This window comes from Nothoprocta perdicaria, unplaced genomic scaffold (genome assembly GCF_003342845.1).
Source record: "Nothoprocta perdicaria isolate Ctin4 unplaced genomic scaffold, notPer1 scaffold_27, whole genome shotgun sequence".
NCBI classification, from domain to species: domain Eukaryota; kingdom Metazoa; phylum Chordata; class Aves; order Tinamiformes; family Tinamidae; genus Nothoprocta; species Nothoprocta perdicaria.
The window spans coordinates 2,664,012-2,690,377 of record NW_020455499.1 but is presented as its reverse complement, the minus strand read 5'-3'; the positions used below and the strand labels follow the sequence as shown (position 1 = coordinate 2,690,377).

At 34.4% G+C, this 26,366-nt stretch overlaps 1 protein-coding gene across 1 annotated transcript in view; it reads right to left on the bottom strand.

Moving 5' to 3' along the window:
* Nucleotides 1–591: 591 nt before the first annotated feature.
* Nucleotides 592–26,366, bottom strand: part of LRP1B (LDL receptor related protein 1B) — a 264,021-nt gene continuing 238,246 nt past the window's right edge. The window contains exons 83-89 of the mRNA XM_026040854.1: nt 22,931–23,105; nt 22,179–22,283; nt 9,940–10,016; nt 7,648–7,738; nt 5,219–5,363; nt 4,160–4,258; nt 592–1,957 (exon numbers count right to left, since the gene is read on the bottom strand). Coding sequence (XP_025896639.1) covers nt 1,817–1,957; nt 4,160–4,258; nt 5,219–5,363; nt 7,648–7,738; nt 9,940–10,016; nt 22,179–22,283; nt 22,931–23,105 — 833 coding nt within the window. The 3' untranslated portion in view covers nt 592–1,816. The remainder of the gene's footprint in view (nt 1,958–4,159; nt 4,259–5,218; nt 5,364–7,647; nt 7,739–9,939; nt 10,017–22,178; nt 22,284–22,930; nt 23,106–26,366) is intronic.

Below are 26,366 nucleotides of genomic sequence, written 5' to 3'. Positions count from 1 at the left end.
TTAGTTTTCATTCTATATTTAAATTTAAAAACTAGTCAACACGCTGATATAAGTATGTAGGTTTTCATTTAAATAAGTCAGTCAACAATCTTTTTTATAAAGTATTTAACACTTCATTGTAGAAACATAGGCAAAATGACTATTATAACCAAAATGAAAAATACTGTTCAATTTAAAAAAATGTACTTAAACAAGAACCTGAAAAAGTTTATGATATGCATAACATTGTTCAAGCAAAATTGCACTAGTATTACATAAATCAGGAGTTTATAAAGGCCCCAATATGGCAAAGTTTAGAAATAGGTAGTATGCATGCACAATAGTACAACAAAAATCTTTTATAAAACAGCAGTTATTTTTGTAATGCTTGTACAAAGGGAATAAAGAGCAACCACAAACATATTTAATCTGTTAGGTTAATATATTATGATAGCTAAAAGTCAGTCATGTCTTGCAGAGGATAGAAGAGTCCTCCACAGTAAATGTGTGAATAAGTCTTTTGTGCCTTTACAGTTATGTATAAAATATTTTAATTCAGTTTAAACCTGAAAGAAACTGTATTTTTTATTTCCATCAAAATTAAAAAAAAAAAAAAAAAAGTGAATCAGATTTTTCCTCTTAGCCACAACAGAAAACAGACCCAGTCAGAGGAAGTGCTGGAAACTGATACTCTTGCTTTTCAGTTTTCATAATTGAATTTTGATATTTAATCCAGACTATTGAAATTTGGGCTTAAGTAAAGTCCTGCTAATATGCAATTTGGTTATGTTTTACCTCAGCAATACTACAGCTTATCTTCATTTAAACAAATTGGTGTTGTTTGAATTTCTTAGTATATCTTTATACTGGTATGACCTTTCTTGTGATTGTCCAAACTCAACGCTGTGATCATGTGTGGTGTGCTTAAGGATTTTTTCTGTTCTTTTTTATTTGTTTAATTCCTACTGCTTGGTATGTGTTGAGGAATTATCAATCCATACGTAACGCATGTGATTAGGTGAATAAACATAATGCATGTGTAGGCAATGCCCTCTTGTGCTCTAGGGTGGCTACTGTCCTACAGGACTKTTGGAGTTCGTATGCTTTGTCCCACAGCAAGTAAGGTTTCAGCTTTCAAGATATATTGTTACTATGTTCTATAAGGTTTTAATAAATACAAAGCTTGTTTACATGGTATATATGTTTAGTATATCATGTACAGTCACTGAATTTCTGAAACATAATCATTTGTGTTCATGCAGATCATTAGATGTCTCATTTCTATAGTCTTGTTTAYTTTTCGGCAACCTACAGCTAATTTAAAAGCAAGTTATGTCTGTTTGTGAAAAGTTACCTAGATTTATCAGGATCTGAAGAGAAATTCTAATGGGCACAAAGAAGAGAGTAGACCATTCAACCATTCTTTCACCATTTAAAATAAACAAAATTACACACTGTACTACAGCTTCCAGACTACATAATGAAAAAGTGCAGATACCATCTTCATTGATTAAGTAGAACCAAAAAAGTTCATAGAAAATAGATTGCTCATTTTCACGCTACAAACGAATACGTTGTTTGCAATTTTAACAAATTTAAAGGTGTGTTATTTCAGCAGCATTGTTGTAAATTGTACCGTAGTGCAGTTTCTTTTTCATAAAAATACCTTACAAATGGTCAGTCAAAAGTCATCAGCAAAGGAAAAACCCAGAAAACAATCAACCAAACAAAAAACAGAGGTAATGCTGATGCCAAAACAATTATAATACTGTTGGTACATAGAAAAGTAATCCTTATATTTTATACATTTATACAGAGTATAAAAGGTAACAGCAGATTATGCCACAGTCTCCCTTATCCCAATATCTATTTTCTTTGGAAGGAGTTCTCTTCTTTCATCAACGCTTGCTAAGGAGTTTCGACAGTTTTGTCCATCCACGTACAACTTTGCATATACTGGATTGGAGTAATTTGTTGGCTGCAGAGAAACCAAGCATACATTAGATCAGTCAGATTAAATTGAAATAAATGTTTATGGAAATGGAAATGGTCTTATTAAAGCAAAAATGAACACACATAAAATATAACTGGACMTATTTAATAGGTACCTGGACATCTGAAAACCTGATAATGAGTTAATAATTTAGTTCAAATTAAAATCATGGTATGAGACATGCTATTAAAATAACCAATGACATGACATGCAGAATAGCTAATGACATTAACACTATACGCAACAGTGACAGTAATAAAAAAACCTTGAGAAATGTCTCTGAAGTTGACTTGTCCACCTTATTACACTGGAAGATTGCAGAATAGATATGAAGTTTATAGAGAAGGTGCACTGTGAAACCATGTGACAAGTTTAACAGTAGAAAACTGCAACCAACAGGTTCTATAAATTACCTGTTCTAAGACATCAGCATCCCATCAATTGCTGACCATGTTTTCGAATTCTGTGGCCCAAATATACAACATAATTTGACCAAAAATTCAATACTTCAGTAATGTAAATTAAATTTTATTTAATAATAAACCAGCATAACTGTTAACACATCATAGTATTAACAAATTGAGAGGTATTTTCTCAGGGTTAATGATTTTGATAGTCTTGACTGTAGTAAAAAAAAGAAATCCCTACTGAAATGAATAGTACTTTAGCACAGGACAAGTCCATTTTTAATTCTGCAAAGCACTTCAGTACATGAGAATCTCCTGAGTCTGAAAGCACAGAAGGATGTGTAACATGGATGAAAACATACCCTTCTATCATTCATGCTAAAGAGGAAGCATTATCCRGGGTTTTTAATGTCTCTTTTTATTCCTTCAGACTTTGTGTTTTCATTGACACACAGAAGACCTTTGCTACCCAACAAGATTTTCAGCTTACTATGAGCAATAACTGGAAAGTCTGCTCTATGATCATTCTCTAACTAAAAAATAGGACAGCTTAGCTTATTCAAATACTGCAAGTGAAACAGCAATAAGCTATAAAACAGGTAAATTGATTTGTTTGGTGCATGTAAGAARTGGCTGAACTCCAGAATAACCCAGCTCAGCAGTGGGTAAATGTTCTTTACCTGCAAACACTCCAGCTACACCCTGGCTAATGCAGATTACAAGTGACTTAGAAATTTTTCTATTCCTTTCTTTTTGATCAATAACCTCTCTGAACCAAGATTGGCATATTCCTGAGGCTACCTAGATGTGGCAGCTACTCATCCAGGTTATTTAAAAGCTGCCTATTCCTTCTGTTACAGATGATAAAGTGATTGCCTGGTATCACACTTTCCTGGAATTGAGGCAGAAAAAGGCGAGTCACATTTATTTAAAAAAGAAAGATGATACTCTTCTATATTAATGGCACATAAATATGTAATCAGCTGTTACATTAAGTTATGAAAACAAATTCTCAGTTATACTTTTCTGGGCGCATTGACTTGGAGAACTTCACTTCACTGGTAACGATTATCATCAGCAATTTAAGATAACAGAAATTTAGGTTTACTTCATTTGGCAGGACTTTTCATTTGATTGACAATCACTATTAAGGATAACTACAACAGTATAATGACACTTCTCATTTGTCAATGTCTCATGGAGTTACTGACACATATAAAGCAGTAGGTAACACCTTATGATATCTCTTTGAGTGGGTACCAAGAGTATAATGCACTACACTGAGATAGAGAAAGTAACTTGAGTGACTTGAATAATGGAAACAATTAATGTTATAGATGGGCATATATTCTACCTTTCCTCATCCACAGTTTTGTGGTCCACCAGAAATATAATACTCTACATAAATTATTAAATATTCAAATATGACATAACTATCATGCAAGAATGCAAATGGCACAGAAATGAAAGCAGATATTGAGGTATATGAAAATGAACATCATATCCATGTCCCTTTCTTTGCTTATTGGTTTTGCATTCTTTTGCAGAGATACATTTACAGCTTTATATCATGTTACAATGGTGGGTACAGATGACATTTTGTATGCAGAGAGGCTCTCCCTATTTCAAATTTTAAGTGTAATATTTCCCGTCATTCTTCTTGACAATTAAACAATGACAACAACAGAAAAGGAGATGTCTCTATTCTAAAATGACACATAAACTTTGTTTAGAAGGGGGCTGTGGTGGAATGAAATGGATTTGAATCATCATTTCTCACCCCTGTAGAGAGTGGTCCTTTCAAGTCAGAGTTTAGGTAGATGGATGGAGCTGTGTGGGGAAGCTTGAAGGCAGTGGGCCCTCCCCCTATGTATCTGGCCTGTATAAACAGAAAATTTTAGTTTCTGTCCTGACAGAGCATCTTCCRCACAAACTTACAATCACTGTTAAATAAACAGTACAGTGATTAAAAATATTATTTTGAAGTCACATACAACTAAATAAATCTCACTTAATTTCAAGTATTCTTTAGCTTGGAAGAGTCTTCCATTCAACAGGAGAATGAAATTGAGCACTTGAAAATCATTTTTCATACAGCCTTAGAGCTAGGCTTCAAAATAAGCATTGATTCTCATCCTCGCTCTTCCTCTTACCTCCTGTGCTCTGCAGACTGACTATGCGGTTCAGCAACACCAGCACTACAGTTAAACATCCATACAGCCCTTCACTGTATATCTGATTACAGAGCTCTAGCAAAGGTCCCACAGCATTGCTGTCTGTCCCATGTCACACCACTAAGGAAGATCAATCACTAATGCTGCAGAAGCAACAACCATCTTCTATAATAAACAATAATGCTTACTAGCACTGGGTAAACATTTAATCTATCCAGTCAGGACTCCAGGTGCTTTGCACTTTTTGGAACTTTTCATACATAAAATAAGCTGGTCTCGTAAGTATGAATTCACTCACATTTCAAAAGGCACACGCTAATAGTAATATATTTCCATTTAGTATATTTGTGACTTAGATTAAAAAAGATAGGTTATAGTTTCATAATTGAAGGCAGATATTTCTATGACAAAAACATATTTTGCACTTTAATTCTAATTCGGTTTTGATAAAAGGCACATACCAGAAAAGAACATCAATCAGCCACCATTGGGCTACAAAATATTAATAAAGTATACATGAAGCTTTTTTCTAACAAAATCTAACCTGTCTTTGCATAGCCAGATCTAAATGTTGTTATTTTAAGTTGCTGTTCATTTTGAATGTAAATTCCAAGTCAAAATCATTRCAATACCTAAGCAGTTCTGCCAATAGAAAAAAAAATTACCTTTTCTGCATTTAAAGTAAAATCTGAAGCTAGAAGACCACCTTCACTGTGATCATGGCCCACCTCATACATGTTATATGATGGATTTCCAATTTCTACATTGATTCCTCCATTTATAATAGGTTGTCTTCTGATAGTTTTTGTCCTATAATGCAAAACAAAAACAGAATAGAGATTTTTGATGTCACTGAATCCTTCATCCTAAAAGAAATATGAATTTTACTTTATTTATCTTTAGGGCAAAACACTCTTTCCTGCAGAGACAATCAGAAAGTCCTTATATTCTCCAAAACCTTTGTGTTTTGAACATATGTGAAAACCTGAYATGGACTGTAACATTTTACCAGAACTTTTCTACCGGAAAGTTCTAATGGAATTTTTTCAAACTCTAATAAAACTGTATTCTTATTTTTAAACTTGAATTAAATAATGCAGACCAATATATGATATTCACACGTTTGAGTGTAACTGCTTGAGTTGCTGAATTTAGTTCTATTAGGTAAAAAGATTTTAGTTTCAGCAACTGAAATAATCTACAGAGGGTATTTTTTCCTGATGCAGCATGTTCTCTAAAATTATTAAGGAATACTAGGGAAGTCACATAATGATAAAAGATCTGTATTTCTAGCAATAGTATAGAAAAATACATTTCTTAAGCACTTATCTGTACTATACAAGTGTTTAACAATCCAAGTCTATWTTAATACTTCAAAATCTTCTCTGAAGAGATAACAAAAGCTAATATACACTTTCAAAAACAATTTTGAGAAAAAAAATCATGCTTTTTATTCAGGTTCATTTCTATTTTACTACTGTAGATCTATTATTTAAGCATTGAGAGTAATTTGTTYGACTGAAATGACTTACAGACCAGCAACTGGTTTTCAGGATTTGGCTACCATTATATTAGGTGATTAGGAAGAGCAGCACATGATGTCTGTGGAGCCTGGCATGCGAAGTGTCACCAACATTGTGATTTTTTTTTTCAAATATAATGCTGGCTTTTAGAAAAAGATTTAAAATTTTATGCTTCCTATAAAYGACAGAGTTTGCAAGAGAGAGAGGTGCTGTGTGTGAGATAGTAATGACAGCCTGGAGGACTGAAAGAGTCCCACAGAAGGCGATGTCTACAGCAACGGCAGTAGGTTCATCACTCATACGTAAAGGACTTTGCAAAGGATGTCATTATCTGAGTTTCACAGGCAGGTAACAAGCCACAAGAGGAAGCAGGCTGTTCAGGACTGAAAGAGCGGGCCAATTAGAGGACTGCAGTAGATGCTCTGCCTTATGATTCCCAGACCAAGCATCTGATTTTTTTCTGCCTTCATCTCCATGTCCAGTTCCACCACTTTGCTAACCATGAAGAAGCTATCAGCTCTCCCAGGTGTCTGTGCAGAGCAGAAGCACCTTTGCTTGCTCTGCTGCCTATTGCTCTATTATTCTTAATGCTATGTTCTCCACCTGCTCTCCTTTTACTTTAATCTCCTTTCCTCACGTGATCATGAGCTCACAACATCTATATCACGCGATCTCGCAACATTTATTCCATTCTACACTTCCTTCTYAGGTTTTATTCCTCTCTGCAAATCCTCTCTTGTTTCAGGCCCACCACCTCTTATCCCTTTTGACTCTATTTTTCCAATGCCAACACAGAAAATCAAATATATAATTAATTTTTCCATTATAAGTCTCTGTTGTACCAAGGTTACCTGTCTCCAAGTTATAAACTTCTCTGGGCAAATTCACAAATATGTCTTTCACATATATTCAGATTTTTTACCAGAAACATTTAAACTGCATAAAGCTTGGGGATTGTTCAAGCTTAACTTGGCTTTTGAAGAAGTTGTCACAGTCAGCATGATTTAAACTCAGATTTAAATTAAGATTTACTGCTCAGTCCTGGAACTTATCTTGTTATACAAGAAACTAAAGAAATGCAGCCATGTATGGTAGAATAATCTCTAAATTTTATATAAACTATATAAAAACAACTCATATTAATCAATGTAAAATCAGAGWGAATAGAGTTAGAAACTAGTAATTTTGCATAGACTATCTACCAATATTTATACAGATGAGCATTCTTTCCTGATTAAATTGTTTCAGTGAAACACATTAATTCTGTTTATTAAGTTCACTAAATCTCTGGATAAAAGTATTAATGCTCACTGCTTTGGCAGGATTGGTCAAGTTTGACAGAAAAAGAATTATATTTCTTATCTACTGTATGCTGGAATATAAATAACAGAGATAATTATTTCTACAAGAACAAAGATATAATTAACTCCATTGCATCCAAAATTTCTTTTTTTAACAAAATACTTGTTTTACATATATAAAGAAAACTTTTGATATGAAAAGAACTGTTTGTTAAATATTTCATTTTGACAGATGCAAAGCATGCCATGCAAAAGAATAATATTGCTTACCTTCGTTTTCTTTTACAAAGAAATAGTCCAATTACCAGAGTAGTGATCAAAGTCACCAATAAAACAAGAGGAACAATAATTGCAATGCTTCCTGAAACAAGAAAAGGAAATATCATTGAAYGTTTTTGAATACTTATTTTCTAATGTGATCATTTTCCAAAGTCATTTTCACAGCTGTGAAATAGTTAAAAAAGAGAGTAATTTCCCWTACCAATATGATTTGTGCTGAGGTGTATTAAGCTGGGATTTGAATATTGACAAATAGAAAAGTAGGGTTACAGCTGCTGGTGCACCCCCTACAAATAAGTTGGTCAACAGTCCATATGCTCCTTCAATCTGCTATCAAACTTTGGGCTAATTCTCACTACATAAACCTCTTTAAGATGTTGTCCTTTTTTACTATATAATTATGTATGGAACAGTTTAGACTGTGTAACATGGTCACTGACTCGAACTGCCTCTGTCATCTTTAGCACTTCATTTAAATCACGTGATTACTACTTTAAAAGATTCAGTAGTCATGGACCTGCCTGAATAGTTCTCTTATTAGCTTATATATATATATTTATTACTTTTACTTGTGGGAAAGATGAARAGCAGTAAGCAAAATTCATTTATAGGTGGTTGGTACATTTGTGCATTTTACTGCATTCAACGTGAGAGCCAATAACTTTGTTATGTTGATATAAGCAATCAAGGCAACTGCAGCAATGCTTAATGTTGCAGAAAAACAGTGCACAGATCAAACAGCGATGTTAAAGGAATGGATAAGAAGAGAGAACAGGGATGAAGAAAATTGTCTGAACTTTATTTTGGCAGGTGACTTCAGTGACATGAGACCACCTGCAGGAAGAAGGTCAGCAATTGCATCCTTCTAAGAATTTCTCAGTTCTAAAGTAAGTACTTGGCAACAAAGAAATACACGTTTCATGTTGTAATGGCTCTCAAAGTGGCTCTTGCAGACTCCAGGACTCCAGCAAGAGAAAAATGTGGAAGAACGTAAATTTTCTTCAATACCACAATACATARCTGGGGAAAAATGAAAATATCATTCATATATCATGTTAGGTGGACAACTATCTATGTTGTTGGCAGCCTGCTCTGAATTAAACATAGTCTAAATAATTAACTGCAACATACATAATTGGATTATGGCTCACTGGAAGCCAAGTCAGATTGCGATAGGCTCAAAATTAAGTTTTACTGAACAAAACACCCGGAGCATTCGGAACTTATTCAAACTTATGAAGATTTAACATGTGAAGGATATTGCAGAAATCCCACTGTAAGGCCACTTTTATGTAAAGCAGTGGAAGAAGTTCCACTTTGAGGAAAAAGAAATCATGCCTTCACTGAGGTGGTCACACACACACACACACACACACACATATATATATATATATTTGTATAAAGGCATAAATGTATGTATATATATATGCATATAAGCAAGAGTATATGTGTGTTTGTATGTATATAAATAAAAATATAAAATAAAACAAGACACCTACAGGGCATGAGTTGTCTAACAGCAGGCACAGGGAGAACACCTCTTTTCTAAATCATCGCAGGCATTTCCTCACCAGGAAACCCTGCCTGCTTTTCTGACCATTTCCAGCTGCTATTATTTGACTTGCCTGAATTGCTAGGTAGATTTCATCTAAGCACCAAGCTGACCTGAATAGTGGGCAATTCATTCCAGTTGGGTTAAATGCAATGGAGGGATGTACAGCGGGATATCATCAGCATAGTCAGTGCACTGCAGGCTACCCTGTCCAGTTTAGACTGCTGATAGCGTTGCAATACCACCCTTTTATGCTTACAAGCATGTTTAAAAAAACAAAAAACAAAAAAAACACCACAGGAGCTATTCCTTCTTTCAGGAGGATTTTGACAGCAGGAAAAATTCAAACTTCTGCTGACAGCCAATGCAAAACATCTGAGTTACTTACAACTCTATTTTTAAGGCTTTCAATGGGATTTAAGTGGTCAGAGGTCTTGTACTTGTGCTCTGCACAGCAGTGATACCAGCAAGCACTTGTCACTTGATACACTTTTTTTTTTTAAAGAAAAATACAGGTTAGCTTTGAAACAGTGTGTGTGTAACATGACATCTATCCTCTCACAGCACCAAATGTCAATCAAATGTTGAGAAAGACCTACATTTGTTATTTTATAAAAAAAGCAATTACCACGTATCATATCATGCATTCTCATTCTGAAATAGCATTAATTTATAACTTGTAAATGAACAAAATTCGACACACGATAGTGGGTGATACTTGAAGAACTTACTTGTACTGATGTTGTCAGACTTGCTGCTTTTGGGAGCGGGTCTCTCACACTGTGTGCCTGACCAGTTGGCTGAACATCTAAAAGGATCCAATTAAAATGGCAAAATTAATAGGTGCTAGCTGTTGACACTAACCTATTAACGACACCACCAGCAGCTTCTCGAGAACTACATGAATGGTAACAGTGATTCTACAGAATCAACAAGAAGCTTTGTGAGAGGGGCCAGCAACACACCATGACACTGTCACCCTTCTGCATCTTATTGGAAAACTAAAGCTTTGTACCTTAAATTCCTGTTACTATCAGCACAATTTTAATTCCAGACATTTTCTAAAGTTCTTAAATAACAAAGCAGCCATAAAAAACAGTGCATTATTACCTATTACACCAMTCACTACTTACTATACAATATTGCATTAATATCTGAGCCGGATCTGCGTTCAGYCAAGTTAGTCTAGCCATGGTTTTTGGCTAAGGGACAACATTGCATGAATGCACTATCCTGTTCTGGGCAGTGACGTCCACTGGTAGCTCTAGCARCCACTTCCCCACTCCACAGAGCACATCCAACTGGACATAAAATTAAGCACATATCCAGAAGCCCACAGTATCCATAGAGATTGAATAATTCCAGGGTATTCCTGTCACTCATTGCTCTGGCTAATGGCAAATTTCGTGTTGAACAGTTCTTACAAGAGTAGCTGCAATCATTTACTTATATGATTGAACCTGTATTTGAATAACAGTCACAAATTGACTGTGGCTCCCATGTTCTCTGCTTTCAGATTTAAATGCTTTCCTAAAAGTTCTGCAAATTAATTTTTTAATTTTGAATTATGTAAGTAAACATTTATAGATAAATATAGTACATATGTGTTTACATATGTGAGAGTTTAAAGCATGTAAAGATCTGAAACTAAAGGAGTATCTATACTGACTTCAAAGGATCTAGCTTTATGCTAAGAACATATGCCTCACGAGTCAGTGCTTGATTAAGCACAGTTACTCTAATTTCCTTATGCATTTACCAATATGTAAATATTTCTTCAAATGAGACTGAAAATGACTATTCATGCATAAACAAAAACATAAGAGTCCATGTATGCACCTTCTGAAAATCCCTCAAAACTGAAACGCACGCAGTCCTGAAATCCAACTGCATTATTCATCCTGTTTTAAATACGGTTATTTACTACATAACATGAAATCCTCCTGGTGGAAGCTGCAGGAAGTACTGACTTTAAAACTGCCTCTCTTGCATATTGTGTAATGAATCATGCTTTTTTCCAAATATTTTTGAATTATTTATGAATTTCAACATAGGTTAACTTTATAAAAATGTAATAAAGAATATTTTGCATACAGAACTAATGTTCTGAACTAATGAACTCTGTAATGTCCCTGTAGGTCCCTGCAGAGGAACAGCTGGTTTCCCACTTTGCCCTCATGCCTATTTCGCATAACCCAACATTCAGATAAATCTCTTTACTGTATTTTGCATTACATTTGAACTTTCTTTTTGGTTTTAACTTGATTTTTGCTCCAATATATTATGCAAGTGCTCAGCTCAAACTCTACAGAGATAAATAATGCACAGATGGTCTTTCAAAAAYGTTTATTGTTAGTTGGTTCAAAAATTCATACAATAAATAAAATACATTATAATTTAGTAAATTCTTTTGCCTAATCTCATAGRTAAACACAGTAAATACACACTTGAATGTCCTTTCTGTGTCTCTCCCCATTTATTACAGAAAATACTGTTCACGATAATGCATTTTAAAATTCAAACCAAGTGCCATTTCCTCTCCTGCTTACCACCACTTCAGCATACTCTAAGTTACACTTATGATTTTAATCAAAAGATGTGCTCTCCTATTCTGCAGCTGTTCCATTTTTATAGATCCCATTTTGAGCAATTACACCCAATGGAAATGGTTACACTGATAGCCTACCTTACTAATTTGCTATTTTAAGGAATTTGCTTTTTCAGGAGATCATAATGCAATGCATGGCTGCAAAGCAAGTATCTCCAGCCTTATAGAGAAATATCGTAGATCTTCATAATTTGTGTATTCTGTATACATCCAAACTGTTTGCATGTGACAACTACACAATGGAAAGTCTTAGCATTAGCCAAGTCYTATATTTCTCAGCAGAATTTTTGCAACATTGCTGCTGGGAATTCAATGTATGTGGTTAAAGCTTCTTATGAGAGGCAATTTTTCCTTAAAACTGCGCTACTGAAAATGAATGATTTTGTTAAGACTTAGACCTACCTTAACTTTCTAGCTAAGTGCTTACCCTGAAAGCTTCAAACACACTCAGCTGTGTAAGTGAACTATGACAATGAGTCCGTCTTAGAGCAGTTGAAAGGGGATAAAGCAGTGGAACTAACAAAGAGTCCCCGCTGAAACATGCAGGTAGAAGCTTTCGAGAAAACTCTGCATAATGTACAGACTTTTCAACTTCTCACAAGAGATAAGACATTCACCACAGCTAGGAAATGCTTCAGCTAAACATAGTAGATGGATAAAGGAAGGCAGGAAGATTAGAAGATCTGGATATTTCAATTGTGCAAGTTAAATCTCCTTTGTGCCTCCTACCAGGCAGATTTCTAGAAATAATTTAACTTCTACATTTCTACATTAAAGTACTTCTGAAGGTACTTTTTTTCAAAAATGCCTCATGGAATATCATGAGGTGCCACCTTGTTTGCTTTATTCCACTTTGCTGTCTCTAAAAAACATCAGTGTACTGATGCCAATAGGATGCCAGCCATTTTATTCTCTCTTTAGAGGTAAAAGGATTGCACTTTTATGGTCCAGGAAGCTAATAAAGACTCTCCTTGGAGACAGAACTAGAAAAAAAAGAAATGAAGTCTAGACGAAAGATGTATTTTTTTGCACGGGAATTTGATACAGAAAATAAGCTGTGATTTGGTACATGAATAATGATGGGGTTGTGGCATGGACAACTGTTGCTATGGGGATGTGGAAAAGATGAGCAAGCTTTAACTAGTTTCACTGGTCTTCAGACACAGTAGACAGAAATTATTCATAGTAACAACAGACATTTTTCTACTGGTCTTCAGACACAGTAGACAGAAATTATTCATAGTAACAACAGACATTTTTCTAGCATTAGAACATTTAAACTCAGACCTCTCAGGATCTAGCATGTGAACCAACTCCAGATTTCAGCTGGTGCCCGTTATTTTGCACCTTCCCGAAACATCTGCCAGCAGAAGCTTCCATTCTTTAGTACAGCCACCGGTTTTATTGTCAGAGATACGACGTTTGCAGCATGGGCAACCAAAAAGATATCAAAGAAACAGCACTATGCAAGAACCATTGGTTCGATTAAAGACATTAGTGCTAATGCCCAAGCTGAGCTAGACATAAACAAATGCAGATGGAAACAGCTGGGGAGTTTGGCAGTGCAGGACATGATGGCAGGTGCAGGACATGGTGCAGGGGCTACAGTGAACACCTTAGGGTGCAAACCTCCAGGTCCCTATAGAATCAGTGAACAGTTCCAACAGCATTAACATCCTACAGAGCAGCAGTTTGAATCCTGAAAAGGAACAGCATAAACAAAGACTGAACCTAATCGGATGCCAAGGTCATTCATAAAACTATGCTGCTGCTCTCTCTGCTATAATTTGTCCTACATTTACAGAGAGATGACTGCCTGCGAAGCACATACCTTCTGGGACACACAATATCTGTGTGATACGAAGCATTTATGTAGCATTACAGAAGGAAAAAGGGGATTTTTTTTTTTCTTAAACTCTAAACTGCTATGAGAAAGATATCTTGCTTGTAATGTAATATTCATATTACATATAGAATAGTTAGGACCAAGATACCTGCATATCTGAAATTTATCATGCTTTTATTACAGGATTTATTTATGAAAGAAAATGGGCCCTTCCTTTATTTTTTATGCTTCTTACAGGTCGGAACACTGAAGAAATTTCAAAGTCTATTACATTGCCACTTGACCAAAAGGAACTATTGACTATTAAATTTCTGAACAAATATATATATATATATAAAAAGCAAAAAAGGCTAAATTGTTGGCGGCATGCCTTCTTTTTTTTTTTTTTTTTTTTTTTTTTTTTTTTCTTTTTTTTTTTTTTTTTTTTGCCACAGGCATTGTCTGAAAAACATAATACAGAAGATACAATACACAGTTACACGGTTAGAGGTATTTTTGTAGAGAACTGCTTTCCAACTCAATATACCAGTGTGTATCAAAAGACTGACAAGGAATGCTGCATTAAAAGATTAGTCTAGAAATACAACAGAATCGGTGAAACTCTCATTACAACACAGAGGTTGAAGGGAATCTGAAAATGTGTCTTACTTAAAAAATGGTAGTTGCTAATTATACAAAGAGGTTTTCTGACTTTTCATTTCCTTTTYCTCATGTCATATACAATTACATACTAAAAGACAGTAAAAGACCAAAATGAAGTTTCTAGCTTCATATTTTAAAAACATTTTCATGAAAATTTCTCTTGTAAATGTCTTATCTTTAACATTAAAACTACTTGCAAGACRAGAAAACAGAATGTCTGGATTATAGCTATTTGCTATCTGTATTTACAATCTGTATTAAATAACACTGAAAAATGCAATTTTAAAAATCCTCTTTTTCCCTCAAAACCCTCTGCGACGGCGTAGTACAACAAAAGCCTTGCATTAAACTAAATCACTATACTATTCCCGAAGTGCAACTAGTGATASTTTTGCACGCAAGGCTTTCATCATACAGGGAGCAGATGTTACAGTGCTATACAGAAAATCACTTTTGAGGAACTCAAAGAATCTGAAATTTAATAAAAACATACACGGAAAAATAAAACGGCACTATAAACATAAATGTAATTATGCTATATACAAATTATATACTAGTTACAAATTACACTACGTACAAATCATAAGTTATGCAGCATGTGGTTCACTGCCAAGAAATAAGCCTTGAGCTGAAACTCAGTTTTATCATCCCAAAGCAAAAGAAAGAAGTTTAAGCATCAAAGCAGTTGATGAGCAGTACACTTCCTGCTACTATGAAAATAYATACAGTACACATTTTATACACATACTAATGATATAACGATAACATAATATATATACAAAGATTAAATGCATCTCCAGATAGAAATGCTTAATGAAAAAWATATATATATTTCTCTTTTCTATGGTCTTGTCACTTTGCCCTTTGACTCCCATTCTTTAAATATCCAGGTGGATTTAATTCTTTAAATAGCATGATTTTGTAACACAAAATTGATGCCAGATCATTATGTCCAAATTTAAGACACATAACAAATTTGGTGAAGGAGAAAAAGAAAGATTAYGAAGCCCTAGCATAACAGTGTGAACCTCCTGTTGTAACTGCAATTGAGTAATCATTAAATATACTCTAGCAAATGATATGGAAAATACTTCTTTTAAGATATTTGATGAAAACTGTATTTATTTATTATTTATGTATGTATTTATTTATTTATTTTATTTTATTCAATATGAGCTTGAGAAACTTTCCTCCATCAATAGGAATGTGCTCTTTTCTCTCAGATCTTCATAACACTCATTCACGCACACCCACACATGCACACAGTGTCTCCTTCCAACCTGTTGAAAAGAAAGCTGGCAAGAACATCTCTCTCATCCATTACATTTCTGCAGGAATTGGTTTTCTAATTTTCCCATGTCAGCACTTCAAGTATTTTTCCCTCCTATAAGAAATTTCAGAACTTGCTTTCCAAATTTGTTCAATGTTGTCTTTAATATCCTACTCGGCCAAACTGTTCATTTTATAAATTAATGAATTCTTTCCTTCYTCCTTGTTAACTTGTCAGCTTCTGCTACAAGTTATACTGTTATACTTTCTTTCAAGCTCCTGTATGGAACGTGCTTTTTAATTAATTTGAAAGGCCACTGAGTTTGCTACCAAATTTTCTCTCAAAAGCCATGCATCTGCTGACTGTAAGCAATTAAACAACCCTGGATGACTTATTCTTCATTACAGAAGGGACGTTCCGTCTAATTTAGAAATACAACATGCACTATCTGAAGCTCTCTCAATAGTCAACACATTTAACCACAGGCGACTAATTTGACGCTGTGAATTGTTCTCTGAATTTCTCTCTCTTTTTCTGATGGCTCCTGGGAAACAGAAGATCCAAACTTTAGATACAGAGACCTGCACAAACCCTTATGCTGAAGCAAATGTAAGAAGGAAGAATAGATCATCCTCTTGTATTTGCCAGYACAGTAATATAATATAACTTTTGTSACCTTGAAATCCTCAGCCACTCTCATACAAGCTTGGTCTAAAGTCTTTCTCAGTATTTACAAACTCTCCTTAAATTGTCAGTTTTAGATAAGGATAAATATGATTTGTCATGTCTTGTATCATCTTGAATCATGTTCACTGTGAACTTTGTATAATAAGAACATCTTTCATTATATTTCTATGTCTACTGCCAGGTCATTCTAATTTGATCACAGTTACGTGGCAATACAAATAATGGTAACACAAAAACWAAGATATAATTATAGCAACTTATACTAAAGGTATAAAAGAAACAAAGTTATTTGGGAGAAGGTAATATTCTTTCTTATTATCTGATATAGCACTGCTTTTAGAGCAGTTGAGGAAGATCTTGAATCCTAGAAAGTGTTTATGTTCTTTCCAACTCTATAGGTATAATACAAGATATAATCTCTCCCTAAACTCTGCTTCTCTTGCATGAACTACATATGCAGCTAGATAATTTGCGACAAGGAAACTGAGATGCAAAATAAAGCTAACTATTAAAACACAAAAGATAAACTGATTGAACAGATGGAACTCACATTTTCTGAAATAAACAGGAAAAGCATTTCTTATTTCTCAGTTGACCCTGATCTCCCTTTTGTTCTGCTTTCAGTGGATTTGTGAATTTACTGGGCGCGATTCAGAAGCATCTCATATGCTTCTAGTGTTATACATGTCCCCCACATAATCTGTCAGTGAGAATCCTTAAGAAATCCGTAAAAAAAAAAAAATGTGACTGCTAAAAAGACAGTAAGTAAACTTAATACCATWTTCTTAAAAGATACTCCCAGTGGTGCATACAAAATAAATAAACAGTGACACCTTAAATTTTAACATTCTGATTTTTTTTTCAAATTTCCTTATTAAGTAATAAGGAAAATACTATGGAGAAAAAGAACAACAAAAAAAAAAGATCTTCATATTCTCAAAAATACTTCTAAAAATTCATAAGCTATCTTGCATATCACCTTATATCTAAAGTCCAATTGCAGTACATTCCATACTCTCAGCACTTGACTGAGAATTCGCTGAAACTAGAGACCAATATCACATATTCTTCCCTTTTAGAGGCTGATGTGTAGTTGAAGTGGGTCTTTAATTAAGTAATAAACTGATTATGTGAAAAGGACAACTTTTATTTCCAGCACACGGCATATAATGTTCAGTGTACTGAAGTTCTAAAAACTTGATGATTTCAGGATAAAAAAAAACCTTGATGATTTCAGGATAAAAAAAATGGTGCAACAGCTTAGGTTGGTAAAAGTAGAGTATGCTCCTAGAGGCTTACAGTTCCTCTATATAATTATGGCTTTAGGATTGCCCTTCAAAATAGATAAATCTTATTCTTTGTTGTCTTGCTGAATGCTAATAAGCATTTACTTGATTGTGTATAAATTTTGCATTCCCTACTGATAATTCCAAGAGAGGAGAGAAGCTGTTGCTGAGTGAGAATACAAATAAGCCATCCATTTCTGATTTCTTTCTTTTTTTTTTTCTAAAAATTGTCCACCAGGACACCTTGGGGATGACTTTTAAAAAAAAAGATTGGTCCTTACCTGTCTCTTAGACATCAGATAGATGTCATCCTGACATGCAAGTAGGAAGCATAAACTATTTTCCCTAAAAATGGAGGAGAACTTACATAAAAACTCTTTGACACTACTCCTCCATGGCACATTCGCTCTCAGAAAACATGGCATAACTTTGTTGCTCTCTGATGGCTCTTGCCAATATGAGCTTGGCAAAATTATAAACGAGGTCAGTGTAAGAAGTATTTTGGTGCCAGAAAAACACATGACATTGAGATCAGTTGGAGCTTGTACTGGAGTTGTCAAGAATAAATACATATACRGAATTGCACTTCTTCGTCTACATCACCATAACTGTCAACTTAATCCTCCTACTTGCTTTTCTTCCCTTTCCTCGCAGCCATTTGGACTTTTTAAAGAGAAAAGGGGTTTAGAAGATTCTATTAACAATTCCTTGACACAGTCACTTTACCAGCTATATTTACCAGTGTAAATATAGCTAAACCAACCAAAAGATCATGAGAACAGGCAAAGTGAAAAAGTGTGTATCGATGCTACTCCAGAAGTTTCTAAACAATTGAATTAATTTTCCTGAAATTCTACTGTCATCTTTTTTTGTGAGTTAAAGAAAAATGTAACTCCTCATGTCTTTAAAAAGGGTAATACTTCAGAAGAAAGTTCCCCTTAAAAATAGTGAAATATTCAAATAAATCAAAGCACTTTTTCTGTAAAAAAAAAAACTTGTATTAGATAACAAGTAAACTTTCACTCTCTAAATAATTAATACTTTCCTCAAAGTTGTCAGAGATAGTATGAGATATGAAAAGTGATCCTCAATGTTTTATTTTTAGACTGTCTGTTTTACATATTTAAACATTTCCCAATCAATTTCGGCCTGTTACTTTCCTGAGAGTTCAGATAATGTGCCTCAATGCTTTGGAAAAAGAGCAGAAAAGGTACTTGCATCACCTAAGCATACAGGCAGCAGAAAAACTGTGATATGCAGAGGTACAAACTGTTCTGAACAACCACGACCCATCTACKCTTATAAACATACCTACTCCACACCCTTTGAGGTTTACCAAGTAGGTAATAACAAGTATAATGACTTCCTTGTTTTTTGTACGCTCAGTGAGAACTACTAATCCATTTTTCCATGGACTTTGCCGCAGAGTTTCAGTGCTTGAGAGCACTGACATAGGAACTGTGATGGTCATTTCAATAAAATCAGAAAATTATTCACCACACCTAATAATTCTCATTGCTACCCACCAACACAAACATATCAGAGCCACATAGTGCATTATGGGTTCACAAACCATGCATTTAGATGAGACAAGATTAAAGCTGTTGGAGTTTCTGTATTTCWACTGAATAAAGTCTATGTCTGCCTCATGACTTGAATTCTGACTTTGGCATAACAACTGGTGACTAAAGCCATGTGCTTCTGACTGGTATTTCATATCACTGTATATGTTTGACAAAGGTTTTCAAAGGCAAAGTTAGTTTCTTTCCCTGGTGAAGACTGAAACTTTCTTTTTAAGAAACAGCCTAAAATCCCTTAGAGAAATATAGCACTCAATGACATCTATTTCGCATATTTTATCAAAGAAGAAAAAGTTATGATGCAGCTTTCCTACTTTTGTGTGTTTGATAGTTCCTATTGTAACGCCCATGAGGTTAACAGAGGCTTATGGATAAAGCTTAGCTCTTGAAATGGCAGCTACACAGATTTTCTGTTTCCTTTCCTGTACAAAGAGCAAATGGAAAGTCAGTTTTGGACTAAAAACATGTGCAGYATCCCTATTTGCTAAAATCTGTGCGTAGGATCCACTTGGCAAAATATCTCACAATGTGAATGATAAAAGCCAAGTGGCATTTTCAATATTTTCAAAACACTTATTACAATTGAAGTATTTTTATTTCTTTCTCCAACGACATAGATACTCCAACAGTCTAGGTTTAAATATACTCATCAGTGCAACTATCAAAGGGTAAGTGTGTGTTACAGAAACGAGCCCCCAGATTAAGTATATATTGTGAAATGTATGTGAATGTGCATGACTTGAACCAATGAACTGTGGCCTGAAATGATGTCACACAATGTGCAGCATTAAGTGGAAGGTTAAACCTACTTGCATCTCGGTTCATTAAACGCAGTTAAAGTGCAAATTCCCTCATTCTGACAGTAGTAATCACAAGGGTTCACTTTCTGGTCACAGCGCTGACTTTTAAACCCCACAGAGCATCTGCAGAATTTCAGTAAAATAGACCTACATAAATATTCTGCCTTGTGCTGAACAGATTTCAAACGCAGTACATATAATGATGGCAAGGCACACACATGTACACACGCACACACACACACACAGATATTAAATAATTCACTTTTTTTTTTCTTTTTTTTTACATGGAAGGTCCAGTCTGATACTACACTGCAAAGTTTGGCAATCAGTGTTAATCAAACACTATTAAAATGATGGGCCTATACAAACTCCTGCAGTCAACACTCTAATATTCTTAAATAAGTATTACTGATTAATGTGCTATGTACTTGTAATGATGATGTGAAGTGTGATTGCCTTAAAAAAAGTTCATGATTGTTTTCGTAGCAGTTGGCAGTGTTGGTGTATTCAACACATTTATATATTGCAAATCCACACATAAATTAAAGGATGAAGCTTGTTTTTCCTGAGATGCTACGGYATTGTGTAGAAATTTGAAAAAATATAAATTCACTCAATCAGAAAAGAAAGGAAGAATCACAAGCTTCCAGATAGCCATTCAAAGTATTTAAGCCTGTTCATTACTAGGTTTAATCATCATATTTAGGGCTAATATTAAAGCTATGAGATTCTTCTTTCAGTGAGCTATGAATCCCTTTACTCCTCTGCTAATATATTTACAGAGCTATAAATAATAATTACTGAGGGTTAGCTCAAAATAGTTAAGAAGAGAAAGGAAGTCATGCAAGCATTTATAGTGTTTTTAGTTAAGCAAGGACCAGAGTACAGAATTGCTACATTAACGAAAATTCAGCTTAGTTGTCCTTAATCCTATAGTTGCATAMAGCATGTACATATGTATGCATGGTTTCTTTTCTATAGTATAGCATCTATAGCTTTGCACAGCCTGGAATGCTTGAGCTTCCACAGGGATAAACAGCTTGGTCTCTCTCTCATACTGGTAAGACTACAAAATTTGGTGTTTCTCCTAACTTCTCTGAGTCCAGATGCAACAGGCTTCTTTCTAATATCATCTGTCTCATACTCATCAATGAAAGGAAGGGATGGCTGCACTTTTTTACAAAGTTGTCATAGTGCCAGATCCCTTGGGACAATAACTTTTGTCACCCTGGAAATGAGATACTCAAGTTCAATTACTTCTTTTAATATCTCATACACTCCTGGAGAAAGCTCTGACCTCCAGGTTGTTCTGAGCAGTGGAAAACTATTCAACAATGAAGCTTTGCTCCAGTGCAGAAAAGATAAGAAGATTTATTAGCCAAGAATAATAATACTAATAAAAAAAAGTACAACTCAGTAGGTTAGTGATTAGATGTTGAAACTGAGAGAAGGAAAGAAATTAATTTCTTGCTACAGTGACTACTGCTATATTTTACATCTAGTAGCTCAACAAGAAGGTACCCCACAGCTCTCAAGGAAGGACTAGAATAGTTTTTTCTACCTCTTAAGAGAGTACTTTACCATCTAGACTACAAGAATCATATTTCCTTTGGCATTTGATGTCTGGGCTTAAGAAATGTATCTTGAATTATTTCCTCAACAGTGGTATATTTCTGCAGGAGGAAGAGAGCAATCTCACAACAGAGCAGCTTTGGTTTATAGTTAGTGTAAAGGTTAGGGCAGAAGAGACAGATACATGTGTGTACCCTCAGACACATATAACAAATAAACAGAGAAATTATTCTTCCTATCCCATAGCTATGAGGCTCCTTACAGATGTGCTCCACCAACACCTCTGACCATGCTTTAATAAGAAAAGACTTCATCCACCTTTAAGAACCAGGGGCAGGCAAATATCTTTCCAGGGGTTTCACAACAGGCTACCCATCCCATATGCTTCACAGAGAAGCAAGATGCCTCCCTTGCCACCCTGGATGGCATTCCAGATCAAATGCCTAAATTAGTGTTAGACACAGACTGAAATTATTAGAAACTATTTTGCAACTTACATATCTTGCGRCACCTAAATTGCAAGTAATAGACTAAGGATCAGGTTATAGAAATAACTAGAAAAAGAACATGATACCACTGCAAACAACACATTACATTTCCTAAATGTATACACACATTAATTTCTAATATTTGTTGCCACCCAGATATTTTAGTAGCCTACACAGTGCAAAATACTCACAGGCAGACAGGTGTACTTGCATCTGGGTCCAGCTGACATGTACCACCATTGTAACAGTAGCCATCACACAACTGACAAGTAGAGGAAATCTTCCCATTACTGCAGCTGTTTTAAAAAAATACACATAGCCATCAGTATTTTTTAAAATCTACTATGAATGACTTTACAGCTATCTCTATATTAAAATATTTATTTTATGGTATATACCAAATATATACAGGTTACAGGAATTCTAGGTTTTCACCCTGAAAAACTCAGAACAGGCAAGGAGCTTTTTATGAAAAATATTTTAGATCTCTCCTTTTATTAAGCTCATGAAAACCAACTGCTCCCAAACAATAGTCAGTAACACAACATCACRTCTCACTACACTCACTACTACTACTTTCTTCAGTATATGGTATGTCTCTATCATCGTCTCTGATACTGTAGAAAGAAGAAATTTCAGAAATGTGCTAAAACTAGCATGTTAGTTTCATTAAATATTGCTATTACAACATTTTCCAAGGGAAGAGCTGCTCAGTCTCCTGCCGCATGATGCTTACTCCAGTGATGAGTGCCCCAAAATTGGATTAAAAAAGGCAGGAGCCAATTGGTTCTTCTAGAATTAAGCACCTTCATGCTCAAAGACATTGTTCTGATGTGATCAGTTCAGGGGCTAGACACTGAAATACTGAGTTTACAGATTTAAAGGATTTAATGGCTACTAAATATGTAATTTTGATATACTCCCACTACACACACACACTTACTTGCATGCTATATCATTACTGTCCTTGTTTATTATGCAGTGTCCCCCATGACATCTTACACACTTGTCTACTTCACATTTTGGACCTTCAAATCGTACTGGACAGACACATTCTACACTTCCATCATCGGAAATAGTACATGATTCAGAATTCACACAGTAATGGTGGCAAACATCTACAAACAACAGGRAAGTTAGATATTAAAAGATATGAATAAGTATCACGTCAGAAAAAGTAATACCCATAGTATTTTGTCTTTTTAAAAGTACAATAATAAAAGCAAAATAGGAAATGAAGCTGGTGAGTCATTGGCAAGTGTAGAAATCAAGAATACCTAAAAACAGACATACAATACCTAGCAACTTAGCTATAACTGCAAAGTGATGGAAAAGTATAAGCTCATAAGAGATTTTCTTCCTTCAGATGCTTAACYGTCTATGCTGCTGCCCCATATGACACGACTAGTGATGAGAAAAGCAGAGGAATGCTATCATATTTAATGGTCTGAATAAAAACCCTTTGATATATGCAAATTAGTATTAACAAAGTTATGTTTTACTGAAATGCAAACAACATTTGAGATAATTTTTATTTTCATTTACCCACACATGAAAATTTCATGAAGTTATAATAACAATGTATAAAGATATAATCTATACATTCTACAAAAATGTATACRTGTGTTTATCTTCATGCTTATATTTACATTCATAGACTTTGCAAGACCCCATTAGCTCATATAACCGCTAAAATGTCTGCAGAGATTTCAAGTAGTGATTTCTTTAACTCTTTAGACGCTCCAATAACATCTTTTTCTACATGTCTTTAAAAGAATTGCTTGAAGAGKCTTCAAATGCTACAAAATATTGGCATTTTAACATTTAGGTTCATTTCCCTTTTGTGCAGTATTGACATTTTTCTTTCGATTGAGAAGCTCCTTTTAAAATTCCTGTCATTTGAGTTCCTCAACAGGGCCAAATCACCAAAAATCTCTTTGCTTCTAACACTTTCTATAGGTCTGAGTGGTTAATATTGCCTTGAGCGTTCATTATGTTCCTGACAGGCAGATGAAATATCTGAACACAACACAGAAGTCTGAACTATTTGTCTGTGTTAACTTAAACTGCTCCACATAAACAAAATATTACCTTTCTGTCAATACTAGAAAGTTCCTTTTTATTTAAGTTCAGGATGTGACCGAGGGTCACTCAGTAGAATTAGAGCATTATCAAGCCATTCACTAGAAAAAGAGACTTTGGCCAAATGGCACCTTCAGCCTTGAATCTGAAAGTGTAAACACTCAAATCTGTTGTTCAACTGGGAAGCACCTTGAAAAGAGCATATTAGAGACTACTAAAATTGATGTATTTTCCTGAGCACATTCAACACTGCTGGATGACTGGTGAGGGCATCTCCAAGTGGGAAATGCATTTTGCTTATACTTCTCTCTGTTTCTTCTTTTCCCACTCTCAGAGAGGTATTTATGGGCTGTCAGGTCAGTTTTACTCAGAGTCTTGTAAAGAGCTCTGATGAAGGACAAAGGACTTGTCCTGCTCGGCTGTTGGAGGAGGGTTTTATCACATCATCCATTGCACATCTCCACCTACTGATCTGCTCACATGATCACTACTCAGGCAGGAGTGATGGTGGTGTCTGTTCTCTATTTTTGTTTTAAAAATTATTAATAAGAGATATTTTATGAAAAGGAAGGAGAAAAAAAAACACACAAAAAAAAACAAAGCACATCAACAGGAAAGTGTTTGTAGGGTCGTTAAGACAAATTCCCCCAAACCGAAAAATAACAGCTTTATACTCTCTAAAAAAAAAATTACTGTTTTTTATTGTTGATTATAGTTTCAAACTCTGTTAACATGGTATTCCTAAAATGTGCTTGCTACATTTGGACTGAAATGGCAAACAAATAGTTGTTTTCTCTTTCAGAAATTTTAGTTTAAGGAAGAATAACATTGAATGAAAACATTTTCCTTTTTTTTTTCTTCTAGATTTTGGGTCCTTAAATAGTTCAAGACATGAACTTTAAATATCCTCTGYGTCTCATTTTAGAAAGTTTGAGTAAGGAGCTATATGCAAATTCATCAAATACACATGTATATAATCACATACATAACCTTAGTGGAATTCCATATAAATTCATTTACTTTTAAATTCGTTTTTCCAGTGCTTTGACATGAAGCACATTTTGGTTATTAGCCTTTATGTGAACTCATTGCAGGAGCGACTCTGCATTGTGTAATTGGAAATGATACGTGTGAAGAAAATAAGGTTCTCAAGGTTCTCACAGTCTGGTAATACAGCAAGTAAATGTCTTGTCCTTGCCATGAAAAATACCAATAATATTTTCAACTTGGAAGCATGAGTAAAATACCTATGCACTTTCATGTATCATTTTTTCCTTCTGAATTCATTCCAGTTACATCATAAAAAAGACTAAAAAAGGTAATATGAGGTAACTAACCTTTGTAATAAAGCTACATTAATATATTCCAACATACACAGCAAGCAAACATGTCTAATAGAGTAAAAACTCATACATGTATGTTTGCCTACATTTATATTATTAATTGTCTACCTTTCAAGTTCTGTAAAACTATCTAAAACAATCTAAAATTCTGCAAGTCATTTTCCTAAAAGTATTCAGTTTAAACAAACAAAAACTTAGTTTTATTTTCTTATCTTTAATAAGTTTGAATCTCTCTGAATGGTGGCATTTTGCCAAAACATCAGTAGACAATCCAAATCTGATAATAAGTGCTCTATTTTAAAAGAACTCCTAAATTTACATTTAAATTAACACTTAAAAAGAAAAAAAAAGAAAAAAGAAAAAAAAAAAAAAGATGTATGCAGAAGTATTCAACCAGAAACAATTTGTTTGGTTTTGGGTAAGCCTCAAGTAAATATTTTTTCTTAATCTGTGTGTCTGTCTGTGGATGATTTATGTACCATACTGTTTTCAAATACCCAATTGTGTTTGCAGATAGTTATTTGTGGATCCATGCAGTTTGTTTAATACCAAGTGGGACAGAATCACAATTACTGCTGTTTTTCCACTCAAAGGTTTCAATTTATTTCTAGTCTTCCAACTGGAAATACATTCAGTTTACTTCAGTACAAATTCTATTTCAGATATGCACTAGCCCTTTTCTTGTTTAACAGACTTTTCAATAAAATTAAATACTTCTTGTATCTTGGTCTGTCATTCTAAAACAGACCTTTACAACAGCTATTTTCCCTTTGGTTTAAATCTAGTCTCCTTTGGTTAATTTACTGAATTATGTAATAAAGAAATGATGAATTTCACATTTCATGTTCTGTTCTATAACAAGCAGTCTGACAGCCTTCTAATTTTTAAATAGAAGATATAAYACATTATTAATATCCAAATCTGATTAGACTAGAGAGAAAGTACACAGTAGTT